We start from the raw sequence: 16,024 nt of genomic DNA, 5'->3' as shown, positions 1-16,024 counted from the left end.
TTCTCCTTTTGCCTTCAGTCTTTCCCAGCATCAGGGTCTTTTTCAGAGAGTTTTCTCTTCGCATTAGGTGGCCAAAATATTTGAGCTTCAGCTTCAGTATCTGTCCTTCCAAGGAGCCGTCAGGGTTGACTTCCTTTAGGATTGACTGATTTGACCTCCTTGCAGTCCAGGGGACTCGTAAGAGTGTTCTCCAGCACCACAGTTCGACAGCATCGATTCTTCGGCGCTCAGCCTTCCTTATAGTCTAGCTCTCACAGCCATACATTACTACTGGGAAAACCATAGCTTTGATTATACAGGCCTTTGTCGGCAAGGTGATGTCTCTGCTTCTTACTATGCTGTCTAGGTTTGCCATAGCTTTCCTCCCAAGGAGCAAGCGTCTTTTAATTTCATGGCTACAGTCACCGTCTGCAGTGATCTTGGAGCCCAAGAAAGTAAAATCTGTCACTGCTTCCATTTCCTCCCCTTCTATATGCCAGGAAGTGATGGGGTCAGATGCCATGATCTTCATTTTTTTAATGTTGAGTTTCAAACCAGCTTTTGCACTCTCCTTTTTCACCCTCAACAAGAGGCTCTTGAGATCCTCTTCGCTTTCTGCCATTAGGGTGGTATCATCTGCGTATCTGAGGTTGTTGATAATTCTCCCAGCAATCTTAATTCCGACCTGTGATTCATCCAACCCGGCGTTTTTCATGATGTACTCTGCATATAAGTTAAATAAGCAGGGTGACAATATGCAGCCTTGTCATACTCCTTTCCCAATTTTGAACCAGTTGGTTGTTCCATGTCCGGTTCCTATTGTTGCTTCTCGTACAGGTTTCTCAGGAGACAGGTAAGGTGGTCTGGTGCTCCCATCTCTTTAAGAATTTGTCAATAAAACGGTGGGAAAAGCAGTACTGGGTACAATCTCAAAAACGATAGAATGATCTCAGTACGAATCCAAGGCAAACCATTCAACATCACAGTAATTCAAGTCTATGCCCCAACCACTGAGGCTGAAGAAGCTGAGGTTGATCGGTTCTGTGAAGACCTACAACACCTTCTAGAACTAACACCAAAAAAAGATGACCTTTTCACCATAGGGGATTGGAATGCTAAAGTAGGAAGTCAAGAAATCACCGGGATAACAGGCAAGCATGGCCTTGGTGTACAAAATGAAGCAGGACAAAAGCTAATCAAGTTTTGCCAAGTAAACACACTGATCATAGCAAACACTCTTTTCCAACAGCACAAGAGGCAATTCTACACATGGACATCACCAGATGGTCAATATCGAAATCAGATTGATTATGTCCTTTGCAGCCAAAGATGGAGAAGCTCTATACAGTCAGTAAAAACAAGACCTGGAGCTGACCGTGGCTCAGATCATGAACTTCTTATTGCAAAATTCTGGCTTAAATTGAAGAACGTAGGGAAAACCACTAAACCATTCAGGTATGACCTAAATTATATCCCTTATGAATATACAGTGAAGGTGAGGAATAGATTTCAGGGATTAGACCTGATAGACAGAGTGCCTGAGGAACTATGGATGGAGGTCCGTAACATTGTTCAGGAGGCAGCAACGAAATCCATCCCAAAGAAAAAGAAATGCAAGAAAGCCAAGTGGCTGTCTGATGAGGCTTTACAAGTAGCTGAGGAAAGAAGGGAAGGGAAAAGCAAGGGAGAAAGGGAAATTGTGATATTTCCAATTGAATGCAGATTTCCAGAGAATAGCAAGGAGAGGCAAAAAGGCCTTCTTAAATGAATAATGCAAAGAAATTGAGGAAAACAATAGAATGGGAAAGACTAGAGATCTTTTCAAGAAAATCGGAGGTATCAAGGGAACGTTTTGTGCAAAGACAGGCATGATAAAGGACAAAGAAGGCAGGGACCTAACAGAAGCAGATGAGATTAAGCAGAGGTGGAAAGAATACACAGAAGAACTATACAGGAAAGATCTGAATGTCCCTGATAGCCATGATAGTGCGGTCACTGAACTTGGGCTGGACATCCTAGAGAGTGAAGTCAAGTGGGCCTTAGGAAGCATTCCTAACAACAAAGCTAGCGGAGATGACAGTATTCCAGCTGAGCTATTTAAAATCCTAAAAGATGATGCTGTTAAAGTGCTGCACTCAATATTCCAACACATTTGGAACACTCAACAGTGGCCACAAGACTGGAGAAGGTCAGTTAACTTCCAATTCCAAAGAAGGGCAATGCCAAAGAGTGTTCAAACTACCGCACAATTGCGCTCATTTCACATGCCAGCAAGGTGATGCTCAAAATCCTACAAGCTAGGCTTCAGCAGTATGTGAACTGAGAACTACTGGAAGTACAAGGTGGGTTTCGAAGAGGCAGAGGAACTAGAGATCAAATCGCCAACATTCACTGGATCATGGAGAAAGCAAGAGAATTCCAGAAAAACGTCTGATTTCTGCTTCATTGAGTACGCTAAAGCCTTTGATTGTGTGAAAAGCATGATGGTGGTGCTTAATTCATTTGCCCAGATGGTTGAACTCAGGTTTGCACTGCATGTATCGTCCTTGCAGACTGGCCAGTTCTTTGCTGTTCATTTTAGCATATGGGAGTTATCTTTGGCTCCACCAGTCCATAGATGTTAAAATTTAAAATCTTAATCTGTGTTATTTGGTAATCCAAAGGATTCCAATTATGGACTCATGGAGGTCACCATACTTTGGGCAGTCTTCTGAATCCTGAGTGCAGACCTGTTGCACAATGAACTCTTTCAGATAATGCAACTCTGTATAAACCCCAGTTAGCGCAGCTCCGAATAATATCCAGGAAACAGGAATCTCTAAAGACCGATATGGCTTAGGACGCAGGTGTCTGAAGGACATCTGTTCCCATACCAACTTGCCTGTGAATTGAGGTCATAGTTAGAGGCTATTTTCCAGGTGCAGGTGGTGACCAAAGAGAGAAGGAGAGAGCTAGGGAGCTGTATCATAACTCTATATTCCAGCAGTGCTCATAAATATAGTTTGACAAGGTAGAGAGCATTAATTAGGGACCCTTACTGTTCCTTGAGGACAACTAAACTTTGAGTTTCTCCATAACAACTTTCCGTTACTGTTCTGCTTACACTAAGAGGAGTAGTCTATTTTTTGTCCTTTGTCGCTGCAAAACATAAACTGCTTTTCAGGGTTCAAACCAAGCTTAACTGAGACCAACATCCCTTTTTCATTGTTTTCTGTTGCTGCCTTCCCAGATCCACCCCCCTCCCTGTCTGTTTGTTCAGGACTAAATGCAGTGGGATGTTACAGGCCCACAAAAAATGGAACAACTGAATTAATTTTCTCCATCAGCGGGCTTACCTAACTCATTCTTTCAAACGTTGTGATTGTCCTTATACAGAGAATTGTCAGGATGTAGAAAAAAAAAGAAAAGCAGATTGATTGTTTACCCTCTAGCTGTTACTTGGCAATGATCAGATGCAGGATGTTTTTTTTCTACTACTGGGCAAGATATAACTCAGGGGAGGCAACATGGTGTCCATGGGCACCAACCCACTGACTGGCACTTTTGCTGGAACCTGCCAAGGTGCCCCCTACCTCTCCCACTTAATTTTTTTTTAACACATTTAAAATTAACGCTGGGATTACTGCTAATAGGTTTCTGTAGGTGCTGAAAACTATGGGTTCAAAGGAGTTCTTCAGTGTGTTGGGACTCAGACTCCACCTCTGCCTTGTACTCAGTTTTTTGGACAGGCTATTTGTCCGTTGCCATGCCTCCCATGGCAGCCATTTTGTGGAGAAACCAGGACAGTTTCTCAAATTGCCAAACGTGCTAACGGTCCCAAAAGATTGCCTACTCCTGGTATAACTGTTAAGCATCATAGGACACACAGTGAAAACTCCCAGCAAAGATAGTTAGTCACTGTTAGTGGAGACACTCAAATTCCTGCAAAAATGCCCAGTTACATGACGAGTAGCCCCACATTTCCATACATTAGTGACGTAATACTGGCCTAAGCAATTGACTTTCAGGATAGATGGTGTTCAGAATCTCTCATTGTGTATTACTAGTTGATACTACCCTTTCCATGGCCATCCCTGAATCTACACACTGACCTTTTGTTGACTTCTTTGCAGACTTCTTTGCAATCTGCCTTCTGTATCCTCCCAGTACTTACCTGTTTCTTCTTGATACCTCCCCATTTCCTCTCTCGTGATCAAATTTATTGGCCTTCCGTTTTCAAACTAGCAGCAGACTTCCTCTATCATTGGTTCCTGCTGAAGAATCTAGGCTGATTCAAACTTAATGGGTTATATCCAATATTAGCCCTACTTGGATTAGACCATTGAAATAAATGAGACTTAAGTTAGACGAACATTGGATATAACCATAATACTCACTGCTTGCTCCCTTCAAGTATACCCATAGCCATGACTAGAATTCTTGTCTTTGTGGCTTTGGACATGATTCAAGGACATCTGTGTGGAAATGCCTAATAATGTTATGTCACCGCTGTAAATAAAAGGTATGATTAACGTTTGAGGAGGTGAAAGCTGCTGTAGAATAATAGAAAAAAACACACAAAATACAAAAGGCAGATATTTTAATGAGGCAGAATAAAATGTTGAAAATCAATCAGAAGGGAATGTGGAATGAAAATCAGGCCCAAGTGGTGAAGCTAGCTGGCAAGAGAGCTTTTGCGCTACACAGATGTGGAATCTGAGACTACTTTCCACAAAACCTGTACCATTTGCCATCTGGAAACTGAGTAAAGCAAAATGGCTAATAGAGATGGTTCTAGAGAGATAGTGTGGAGATCAAAGGACTATACCACTGTTCCATTGCAATGAATTTCTTTAGATGCATCCCACATCCTGGAATAAAGAAGGCCAGATGCTCATGGCAAAGGGCTGCAAGACTATGAAGTTTCCTCAGCCCAACAACAAAGTGAAGACTATGCTAGCTAGTCTCCCAAAAGGATCTGTGCTGAGAGGTCCCTAGTATATGATGTCCCAGCCAGCTGGCCAACAACTAAAATAATGTTCACTCTTTTATTTTGCTGGCAGGGAAGAGAAAATATTATTTGACTTCTTTAAAGGCGCCATCTGGCTTTAAAGTTAGCATTTTGTGTAAAGTCAAGTCACTTGGAGTACAGTGTAGTTATAATGGCCCCAAGGTACACAAGTGAATGCTGAGTGACAGGATCTTGCTTGGCTCTGTACAGTGTAAAGTACACCTATCAAGTGACAGAAGTGGCTAATGGAGTATGTTATAAATCTCATGCAGCTTATTAAGGCCTACCATATACAGTCCATAGTATTCTTTCCTTTCATTGTTCTTGTTCTCCAGGTGAAATTATAAACTGGGTTGCATTAGACCACGAGCAACAGGCCCACCACCATCTGATTGCTTTTGTGACTGACCATGGGTCCCCTCGACTTAACACCACAGTAGCTGTCTATATCTCCATTACTGACCTCAATGATAATCATCCATGCTTCGCCCAGCTTCCGCTGCATGTCAAGGTTTGTAGTAACTATTTTTGATCTTTTTTCATGTGTCACTTCAAAAAAGCACTTTTGCACCGTGTTTGGATTTTTATTACCATGGGATAGAATGTGGAGGAGAGTCATTTTTTAAAAAATTGACACTCTGATGCATCCAGTGTTGGTGTGAAACTCACATTACAGACCAATCTAAGCAAAACCTGTGAGGTTTTGAAACCTAACAGGTTTTGAAAATGCCCTTTTGTGCCCTGCTGCAACACCCAATAATTTTAAAAAATTGTTTTGAGCACCATCTTGTGGTGGAATGCATGTACTGGAATATGGAAATACTGTGTAAAAGTTCAGTTGACGCATAATTTAAGATGTGAGTGATCAGTTAGCCAGTGAGATTACACCTGTTTAATAACTACGTTTTACTTAATCTGTGACTGTAAACTATAGACATGTTACCAAACTGTGCTATCTGTTGCACATGCTACTAGCCCATAATATGACTTAATTTATAGCTTTACAGCAGGGGTGGGGAATATGTTGTTGGATTGCAACATTTATCAGCCCTAGCCAGCATATGCAATGCTGAAGGATTATGGGAATTGCAATCCAATGACAACTGGAGGTCCACATGTTCCTGACCCCTGCTTTACAGCTGTAGTTGCTATCCTGATGACACATCATCATGCAAAATACATGTCTAAGGCGTTCCTCGTTGAGACAGAAATTCTTTTGAGAAGATCGCTAGTTAAGGAGAAAACGAAACTTGCCCTTATTTGTAGTTTTATTTAAAACTAATTCCATGTTTTTATAAAAATAAAAGAAATTCCTTTAATTCCCGCCCGAATTAGACCACGTATATTGGGTTTGGCTTCATTGGGAATCTAAACTCTCTAAATATACTTAGTAGTAAGTTCTCTAGGAAATTAGGAGTGGCATTTTTCATAAAGCTAACTGTAAGATCCCATGTTTTTTTCTCCCACAAAACTTTAACGAAAGTATCTGTAATATTTCTAAGAGAAGGCAGTAAGTATTGTAAAATTTGTACTAAAGTTTGATGGAATTTCCAAAAAAACATGGAAATGGAATTTCCAAAGAACATGTTTTTGGGGTGCTGAAGCCTGTGGACCTATGTGTTTAATGTGTCTGAATTATTTGCAATTTGGAAAGTTCTGTTTTAATTAGACTGCTTGCTGTTAGGTTTTGGAAGGGCAACCAGCAGGAACACTGGTTGCCACCATATTTGCCAAGGACCTTGATTCTGGAAACAATGGGATAGTGCTATATTCATTGTCTTCAGGTAAGAATTTCTTGCTTGCCAAGTACAAATTAGAAAGTGCATGATATCAAAATACGTGGGATGAATGAGCCAGTAACTACACAGCATAAACGTATAGCATGGATTCCTGGCTGTTATTACAAATTCCTCCTTTCCCAATCAGTTGCTGGTTCAAGTATGTTAAGAGGAATCCCCCACTCTTCCCCATCACATGTGACATGCTGGCCACATATTATGACATATGGTTCGTGACCTGAGTACCAATTGAGAATTGTAAAAATGTCCCGTTCTCAAACTTTTCTAGTGATCAGCATGTCTTTAGCAAGATCAGCTCTACAGGACATCTGAATCATCATATTTGAAAGATGATGAATAGCCAGCTTTACCTTTGACACTTTTTCTGTTCCTTTTTTCATCATTCAAAAGCTATTCATCTGAAAACACCAACTCACCCAACATTAAGTTGATGGTAGTTCTAAAACACGTTCAGTATAGTTTAGTATTTCATTCATTATAGGCAAATATTTTTAACATCCCAGTGGAAAGATGACCTTTCCTTTCCCATGACTAACTGGAAATCTTCCTCCTGTAGGAATTGGTCATGACAGTCTGAGACAGGGATCAAAAGATAATGTGAGCAAACAGTGGGGCTTGTATAGATCTTGTTTCATCCTCTGTTGGGTGGAATGTTTGCCTGATAGACTTCTGCAGCAAAATTGTGTTTATGGTCTTTCGTCTGGCCCTTACAAAAATGTAGTAAAAGTAGGAACACTTTAAGGCCTGGTTCTGGTTTATTTGAAATATTTTTTCTTAAAAATGTTGCAGGACTAAATAGATGTAATCATACGCTTCACATTTTATTCAGGAGAGGTTTGAAAGAAAACCATGGCAGTTTCCCCAGCTTTATAGCATTTATTCAAAAAGTGCAAAAGAAGCAAACAATTTTTTTAAATGACAGAGCCCCATGGTGGCCTAAGAAACTAACACATTTATTGCCATTTGATAAGTTAGGCTACAGCCTATTAAAGTTCATGCTTCAATAAATTTGTTAGCATTTGAAACACAAGCCTTTGTTTTTGCTGCATCAAGCACACACAGCTGCTCTTCTGGAATTCATTTTTGGAGCATTTTGTTCTAGAGGATTTTCATTCAAATGCCATAATGTTATTTATATACACTACATAGGATCTTTGCATCAAAGTTCTAACTATTAACTGAATAAATCGCTAATAATTGGCATCTTGTAATTGAAAACTGAGTAGGAAACAACAAAGTCCTGATACACATGCGTTTTACATTTCTTACATGCATAGAAAGAGCTCAAATTCATGTCCCAGAGTCAGTTTATACTTGTCATAATTATTTGTTAGTGAAAGAACCCAAACAAAGGTACCATAAAACTAAACTACCTATTTCCCTTAACGAAGAGAGAGAGGAGAAATTATTTCTTAAAGTCTTCCCAAGGAGAATTGCAGTGTTCCATAGTTTTACACATGGTATGTGATGACTTGGAGAAAGCAAGAACTCCAGACTCCATGAACTCCACAAGGACTAGCGTATTCATTACCAGTTGTGAGAAACTGGATATGTGAAACCTGTTTCTGGTCCTCTCTCTCCAACAGTAAACTATGGAAGTCAGAGACTGTCTTCCAACCGTGCTAGGCTTAGGGTATGTCATAAAATAACACAACTGTTCAGAAACTACAGCTGGTACAAAACATAATGATTTGTCTTCTGAGGGGATCAGTTGTCAGAGCCACCGACCCCCTTTCTGAGGTGCAATTTTAAAGAAATTCCAATTTTCTAGTCTTCAGCTAGAAAAGGGGAAACTTTATTGATATGTAGCCATTGTCATTTAAGTGAACTTTCCTCAGTGACACTTCCCTTGCATTTCGCTTGCTGACTTGGACTCTGGGTTAGGAGAGTTAAATTATTCAGGCTTAGTGATGTAGAGCTAGATTCCTCTGATTAGACCCGACTTCCACAGAGAGATGCATTTCAGTTATGCAGTTTGGCACACTTTAAAAATGTGGCCTATGACATAAGGCAAGGGTCCACAACCTTTTTACTTTTAAGGCAAGGCAAAGTACATGCTCAAGGTAATTTTGGGGAGTTGAGCTGACGGTAACTTTTGCTTCCAGTGACTTTGAGATTCAGCATTCAGAGTTTTCTGTCTCCCATTGCTTGTTGTTCAATGTGGATTTTCTGTCAAGAATTCTTCCTTGGTTTATATAATTTATTTGTTTGTATGTGTGTTTTATGTATAATTTTATGAAGACTCATGTTTACTTGAATTATTATGAGAATAATAGGTGGTGGGGAGTGGGAAGAATTGTTGGGCATAATGGAGGAGAGGTGTAGGTATTGGATGATATCAATATCTTATTCATGAAACCATGAACAGAGCAGCATTAATATTTGGGCACTGTTGTAAAGTAATGCATAATGCAGAATAGTTGCATTATTTCTGTCCCTTTGTCAGGTTTTTTCTTTTGCTCTGGTTGACAATTTCCCACTTGAAATCATTCTAAAGCAGATGTCAAGGACAGCCATTTTTAAATAGGCTTCGTGCCAAGTTTTCACTCAACATTTTATCATCTTGTTTCACAGTATATGTACACAAATGGGCATTTATATTGTAGTTTAAAAATGGCGAACAGATCCCTTCCATGGTATTTTGTGTATTTTATCCTTTTGCCATTTTGGTTGTTTGTTATGCAGCATAACCAATTTGTTCTATCTTCAATATGCAACTGTTGCTTATTGAAATCACATGTTGCATAATGTTGTATACTTAAATGAGAACCATTTAAAATAAAGTATTAGAAATCAGGAGAAACTTAGAGTGAAGTTGACTGTGGCATTTCCATACAAACCCCACTGAAATAAATGCATATGAAAGGATGTTGTAGAACAGAAACCAGGACCAGATGCTGGGAGGGATAGCAGTGCATCCCAAGCTCTTGGAAGACTATAAACCTCCATCCTGGCACCTTCCAGATGTGTTGGACTGCAACTCCCACAAGTCATATTTCATATGGGAATTATCAGAGTTCCAGTCTAATACATCTGGAAGGCACCAGTTTGGGCAAGGCTGGGCTATAGGGTAAGGTGGGACAGGTGTTATAACTCTCTCAATATAGTAATTCCTCCTCCTATAGTGAAATATCACTGTAGTCCATTGTTAGATAAAATCTCTGGCTTGTATCCAGACTTGTGTGAGCACAAGTCCATTTGCGCAATGGGGCTTTCCTTCCCCCTCTTCTTCACTGCAGCCTCCTGCGCCCCTTGAAAAGTCCCTCCTGAGGGCCAAGGGATGACCAGGACAGGCCTGTTATATGGAGCATGGGGCCGCAGGGGGAATTGCCAGAAATTAGGTGAAGGCAGTTTGAATGAACAGAGTTTTGCTTGCGCAAGCTGCCTCTGCCCAATTTGGGATGATTTCCCCTCTCCTAGTACAGCTGTCCACGCTATATCCAGGTCTTTCTAGAGAATTCCCTGATCCCCATGAGTGGCTTTTCAGGGGAAGACCCTGGCGGCTGCAGTGGGAAGGAGAGGACCAGAGAGCCCCATTGGATAAGGGGACTTCACCTCACACAAGTTTGGATACAATCCTCTCTCTTTTACATAAGGGTTAAGCATAAAACAAAGTTAAAAACTTTGTTTCAAATCAAGCCAGAAGTAATCAAATGGCTACTTGTGAAACTGTCTGTGACCCATAAATGGCACATGATTTGGTCACTCTGATTAAATGATTGCTTTCTGGGCTGAAAAGTTGATGCTCCCTTAAGTGGAGTTCTTTGAGAAGATGAACACATGGAGAGAGAGAGAGAGAGAGAGAGAGAGAGAGAGATGCACACAGCTTTGGGAAGCAACACATTCTGCCTCTTGAGCAAATTGAGAAAGCTCCTACACAGCAATTGGAACATGAGAAAGTGGTGGGCAACAGGAGCAGGAGGTAAACTGGAAGCCCCCATGCAGTACTTCAAAATGTTCATGTAGGACTTTCCTAACATACTGGTATATTAATTGTGATGTATCTCTTCTAGGGGAAAGTTTAGGTCACTTTCAGATTGACAGCAGTAGTGGTGAGTTAAGAACCACTGAAGCTCTTTTATATAATTGGGGTTCAAGCTACCGAATGGTAGTCACTGCAGCTGATCAAGGAATCCCTCCTCTTCAAGGACAGACAGTCATCAATATTGAGGTATTGGCTTAAACAGACATTGATTTCTCAAGGTAAGGTATATTGAGCAAGAGACACTACAAACGTGCCTGGAGCAACCTCCCTCCACTTAAATATTTTTCTGCTGAGCCAGTAGATTGTGAACACAGCAATAGAGGTTTTGAAATATCCTATATTTGATTTGAAATATTTGATATTATAATTAGATATTATGTGATTTGAAATATAGGAGCTGCAAATTTTGGCTTGAACATTCGTAATTTCTGCTTCATGAAGAAGCTATGCACAAGACAGGAAAAGGCAATATATTTAAAAAGAAACAAAAGAAATTATTAGGCAATCTGAAACACTAGGAAAGATTGCTATATTGATTGTATATGAGTTGGATCCAAAGTAAGCTAGTTGCACTTAGATCCAATTGAAATCAATGTGAAAAGAAAGTCATGACATAACCCCAATGATTTCAGTGGGCCCTAAGTGCGCTGCTGACTTAGCCTGGATCAAACTCTGGATCTTTATGTATCTTTATCAGGGTGTTCACCTGTCTGAACCTGCTGGCCTGATCAGAGATGACCTCTTAGTTGGCATTTTTAGATTCTCTTACGATTGCTTTTCTGAATGCACCCACTTAGCATCACTGTTGTTGGCTTGCTCCATTATGAACAAACCAGCCAAACCAAAGTGGCAAACCACAAAGGTATAAAATTCTTTCATGCATGCTGTGTTGCAGATGATTTAACCTGGGTTCGATTTCAAACCACAATTGCACCATTAGTAAGCTTCAATTAAAGATACTTGCTAACACCTATGTAAAGAGATCATACCTTTGAAGTGCGAGCAAGTCTTTTTAATTGCAGCTTAATAGCAAGAGGACTCTTATGATATCCCTTAATGAGATAGTATTTGTGGCTTGTACACATCAGGATAAGTCATGCATAACATTCCTTAGTATTAAGGAAATTTGTACCTTTTTTGTTTTGCTGCTTCCCTTTTTTAATGAAGATGTTCACCCTCCTATCTAGAATATTACTTCCTCAATTATAGACCACCTTCAAGACTTGTATTGCTGGCAATATTTCTGAGAAGGTTCCTAACACAAACACTGTCGATAAGGGGCAATTTTTGTTAGCTTTAACAAATCCTCTAGTTTTTCCCTGATTATGTAGCTGGTGGATCATGATTCTTGGAAGCACTTCAGACTATTAGAAAGATTTGTACCAGAGCAATTTCTGCTGTTATTTAAAGACTCTTCTGCAAAATCAATTGACAGATTAAACGTTTTGTCGAATGTTGTGGGCTCATTGCTTACAACACAAGAGCTCTTTAGGCTACTGGGAATTAGGCAGTTGAGACAGATGAATGAATTTATTTATTTACATAAAACATTTGTATCCCACGCTATATCATTAAGATCTCAGGGCGGCGTACAAATAGAATCAATTTAAACAGTATAAAACAATAAATATTTAAACAGCTAAAAACATATTAAACCATGGACAAGCTAATATCAATTAAAATCTAAAACAATAAAACAGTTAAAACAGTGTGCTCCTTTAGGGTGTGTGCTACCTTTAGCCCTCAAAGGCTTTGGTAAAAAGCCATGTTTTTACTTGGAGCCGAAATGAGACCAATGTCTGCTCCAATCAGGCCTCCAAGGGGAGGGCATTCCACAACCGGGGTGCCATAGCAGAGAAGGCTCTCTCCCACATCCCACATCTAGGAATGTGCATAGACAACCATCTTGTGAGTGACACTTGTGTTCTCTATTGAATATGAGGCATATTAACATGAACTGAAGGGCATGTGCTCAGACTGTGAATGATTAATGTCCTCACCTAGAAAACATAGAATATATACTACCCCTCTTCAAATGCCAGTTCCCTCTGCTACCTTTCTATGTTCCCTTTGCTTTCCTTTCATGAACTCTCTAAAGTACTGTTCTTCTCAAACCCTTCTACTTGTTCTCTTGATCTTATTCCTTCTCGTCTTTTAGTCATTGTTATTCCTGTTATTCTTCCTTCTTTGCTTCATATTATTAATCTCTCCTTGTTTTCCGGTTCATTTCCATCTGCGTTTAAGCATGCTACAGTGTATCCCATTCTCAAAAAGCCTTCTCTTGATGCTCTTTCTCTTTCTAATTATCCTGTTTCTTTGCTTCCTTTTGTTTCGAAAGTCCACAACGGGTGGTTTAATCCCTCTGCCTTGACTTTCTTTCTAGTAATTCTGTTTTGCATCCCTTTCAATCTGGATTCCATCCCTTGCATTCCACTGAGACAGCTCTTATTGATGATCTTATCACCGAGTCTGAAGGTCTCTATTCTATTCTTATTCTTCTTGATCTTTCTGCGGTCTTTGACACGGTTGATCATGAACTTTTGCTGGATTCCTTCTGTGTCCTTGGGTTCTGTGACTCTGTCTTTAACTGGTTTGTTTCCTACCTGTCGGGTTGGTCATTTAATGTGCTCACTAATGATTGCACTTCATCTTTCTTTCCCCTTTCAGTTGGGGCTCCGCAGGGTTCAGTTTTGGGCCTGTTGTTGTTCTCACTATATATGTTGTCTTTGGGAAATCTTATTAAATCTCTTGGCCTTCCATATCATTTGTATGCCAATGATACACAATTATATCTTTCATCCCCAGAACTTCTTTCTTATGTTCATGATCGTATCTTGGCATGTCTTTTGAATATTTCAGCTTGGATGTTTCATTATCATCTGAAACTTAAGATGATGATGAAATAAGTTGTTTCTTATCTTGGCTATTGCAATCTTCTGCTGACTGGTCTTCCTTGATCTCATATTAGTTCTTTGGTTTCTATTCAGCACTCTGCCGCTAAGATCATTTTCTTGGCTTTCGGTTTGATCGTGTTACTCCACTTCTGAAATCTCTTCACTGGCTTCCTGTTTCTTCTAGGATTCAGTATAAGCTTCTTCTTTTGACTTTTAAAGCCTGTCATGGGATCGCTCCTCCCTATCTTTCAGCCTTTATTTCGCATTATCGCCCTGCTCACATTCTTCACTCCTCAAATGCTGTGTTTCTTACTTGCAGAAGGTTTTCTACTTCCCTTGCTCGGCTCTGTCTATTCTCTCTTACTGCTCCCTATTCCTGGGATGCTCTTCCAGAGGATTTGTGGATGGTTGCTTCAGTTACTGTTTTTAAATCTCAGTTAAAAACTTTTCTCTTTATCAAAGCTTTTGGAACCTTACTTTAGATTTTATTCGTTGTTTTCGTAATTTTGATTATTTTTTTAGTGTTTCCCATGCCTGTCTGGTGCATTCCTTTCCCTTCCTTTTGGTTTTATTTTGTGATTTTATTAGAATGCAAGCCTTGTGGTAGGGATTTGTTTTATTTTTTTATTCTGTACAGTGCCGTGTGCATTGATGGCACTATATAAATGAATACTACTACTGCTAATATAACAAAGAAATGACGACAGTAACAGAGTAAACAAAATAATTAAACTCTTGTTTTTTTGTTTTAGGTAATTCCACTTCCCAAAGGGAGATCACTTTCTTCCCAAAACATCAGACATTTTGTCATACCAGAAAATTTTAGGCCTGCTCAAACGCTGGGCTCTCTAAAACTGCCTAGCCAGATTCCGTATTCCAACAGGAAACAGCATTTTAGCATCTCTGAAGAAGATTCCGACGTTCCATTTGAAATCGATGGTGCTACTGGGAACCTCTTTCTTTCCAAGGAACTTGATTATGAAACAATATCTCACTACTTCTTCAGAGTTGTGGTGAATGATTATCTGTATAGCTTTCCACAGAACCATACTGTTTTCCTCAGTATTGATGTCGAAGATCAAAATGAGTACTCGCCTTCTTTCCAGAACAACTTTGTTGTGATTGGGATAGAGGAAAATGTGCCCATTGGCACTTTGGCATATACATTTAATGCAAGAGATGGAGATGGCAGTTTCTTAAACGGCAATCTTCAGTATTCTATATGCAGGAATGACTTCACTGAAAACCTATTTCTCATCCACCCTTCCTATGGTAGCTTAATTACAGCAGTTCCCCTCGACCGAGAGATGACTCAGTCAGTAGTCCTGACAGTGCTGGCGGCTGATCAGGCTGTAAATTTGACTGATCGCAGGCAGAGTTCACTGACAGCAAAAATTATCATCTTAGATGTCAATGATAACCACCCTAGCTTTGTTTCATCTCCTCTTTCCTACATTAGAGAGGATGCAGAGATAGGCTCACTAGTGCATCGCATAGTTGCACAGGATCCAGACCAAGGGAGGAATGGACAAGTTACATACCGTCTTCTTTCAAGCAATAAAGACCATTCATTCTCAATAGACCAAACTACAGGTGAGATAAAAAGGATGAAGTTGGCTCCGTTGAAGTTGTGCTGAGGATTACAGTCAAAAGGATTTCATCTTTTGTTTGAGCTATTGAAAACAGACATTCTTAATTGTACATAGAGGAAGGGTGCTTTGGGAAATAATAAGCATGCTGCAGCTTCAGCACAGAATATTAGCAGGCTGCATGTTTTAATTGAGTTCTTAATGAGCATCTCACATGCGCAACTTTCTGCCTACTGAAAGGAACTCATGGGTGTGTACTCAGCACACATACACTTGTTCCCTGGTGGCCAAGTTAGCTGACCTGGGGAAGTTGAGGGAGGCAGAGAGGTTTGTGGACTGAAGGCCTTTAGCGTTGTGATAGGTGTTATATCCCTTGCTGTCATGGAAAATTTTTAAAATTCATTATTGACGAAGCTTACATCCCACTCCCCCCGACCACTAAATGGATGCAAAGCAACTCACAAAATGACGTCTTAAAAATAAGATCAATATACAAAAAAGTTTTTTAAAAAATAAATGTATTTTTAAAAAAACAGCCATTATAAGGGAATGGCATTAAACCACTGATGTCACCTGTGCATCCAGTAGAAGTGCTGGGTCGAGGATCTGTGAACATAATCTTCTAGGAAGAGTGTAATCCTATCCCAGGCAGGCTAAACACCCAACCCTGAGTTATATGGTCCACCCACAAACAGTACTTCCATCTTGTCAGGATTAGGTTTTAGCCTGTTTTGTCTCATTCAGTCTGTCACAGTCTCACTCCCTAGGATCAGATGTAAATGAGAGCT

General features: G+C 40.0%; 1 protein-coding gene across 1 annotated transcript in view; it reads left to right on the top strand.

Annotated features, from left to right (window-relative positions):
- The window catches only part of DCHS2 (dachsous cadherin-related 2), a 93,074-nt gene that overhangs the window by 27,257 nt on the left and 49,793 nt on the right, over nt 1-16,024 (top strand). Inside the window, exons 6-9 of the mRNA XM_084855883.1 lie at nt 5,305-5,480; nt 6,654-6,753; nt 10,782-10,939; nt 14,400-15,240. Of these exons, the coding sequence (XP_084712009.1) occupies nt 5,305-5,480; nt 6,654-6,753; nt 10,782-10,939; nt 14,400-15,240 (1,275 nt within the window). The remainder of the gene's footprint in view (nt 1-5,304; nt 5,481-6,653; nt 6,754-10,781; nt 10,940-14,399; nt 15,241-16,024) is intronic.

The sequence above is a fragment of the Heloderma suspectum genome, chromosome 5 (assembly GCF_057233095.1).
Source record: "Heloderma suspectum isolate Gila_16-S chromosome 5, 16-S_ref, whole genome shotgun sequence".
Lineage (NCBI taxonomy): Eukaryota > Metazoa > Chordata > Lepidosauria > Squamata > Helodermatidae > Heloderma > Heloderma suspectum.
The sequence above is the reverse complement of the archived record's forward strand: the minus strand, read 5'-3'. Positions and strand labels throughout refer to the sequence as shown.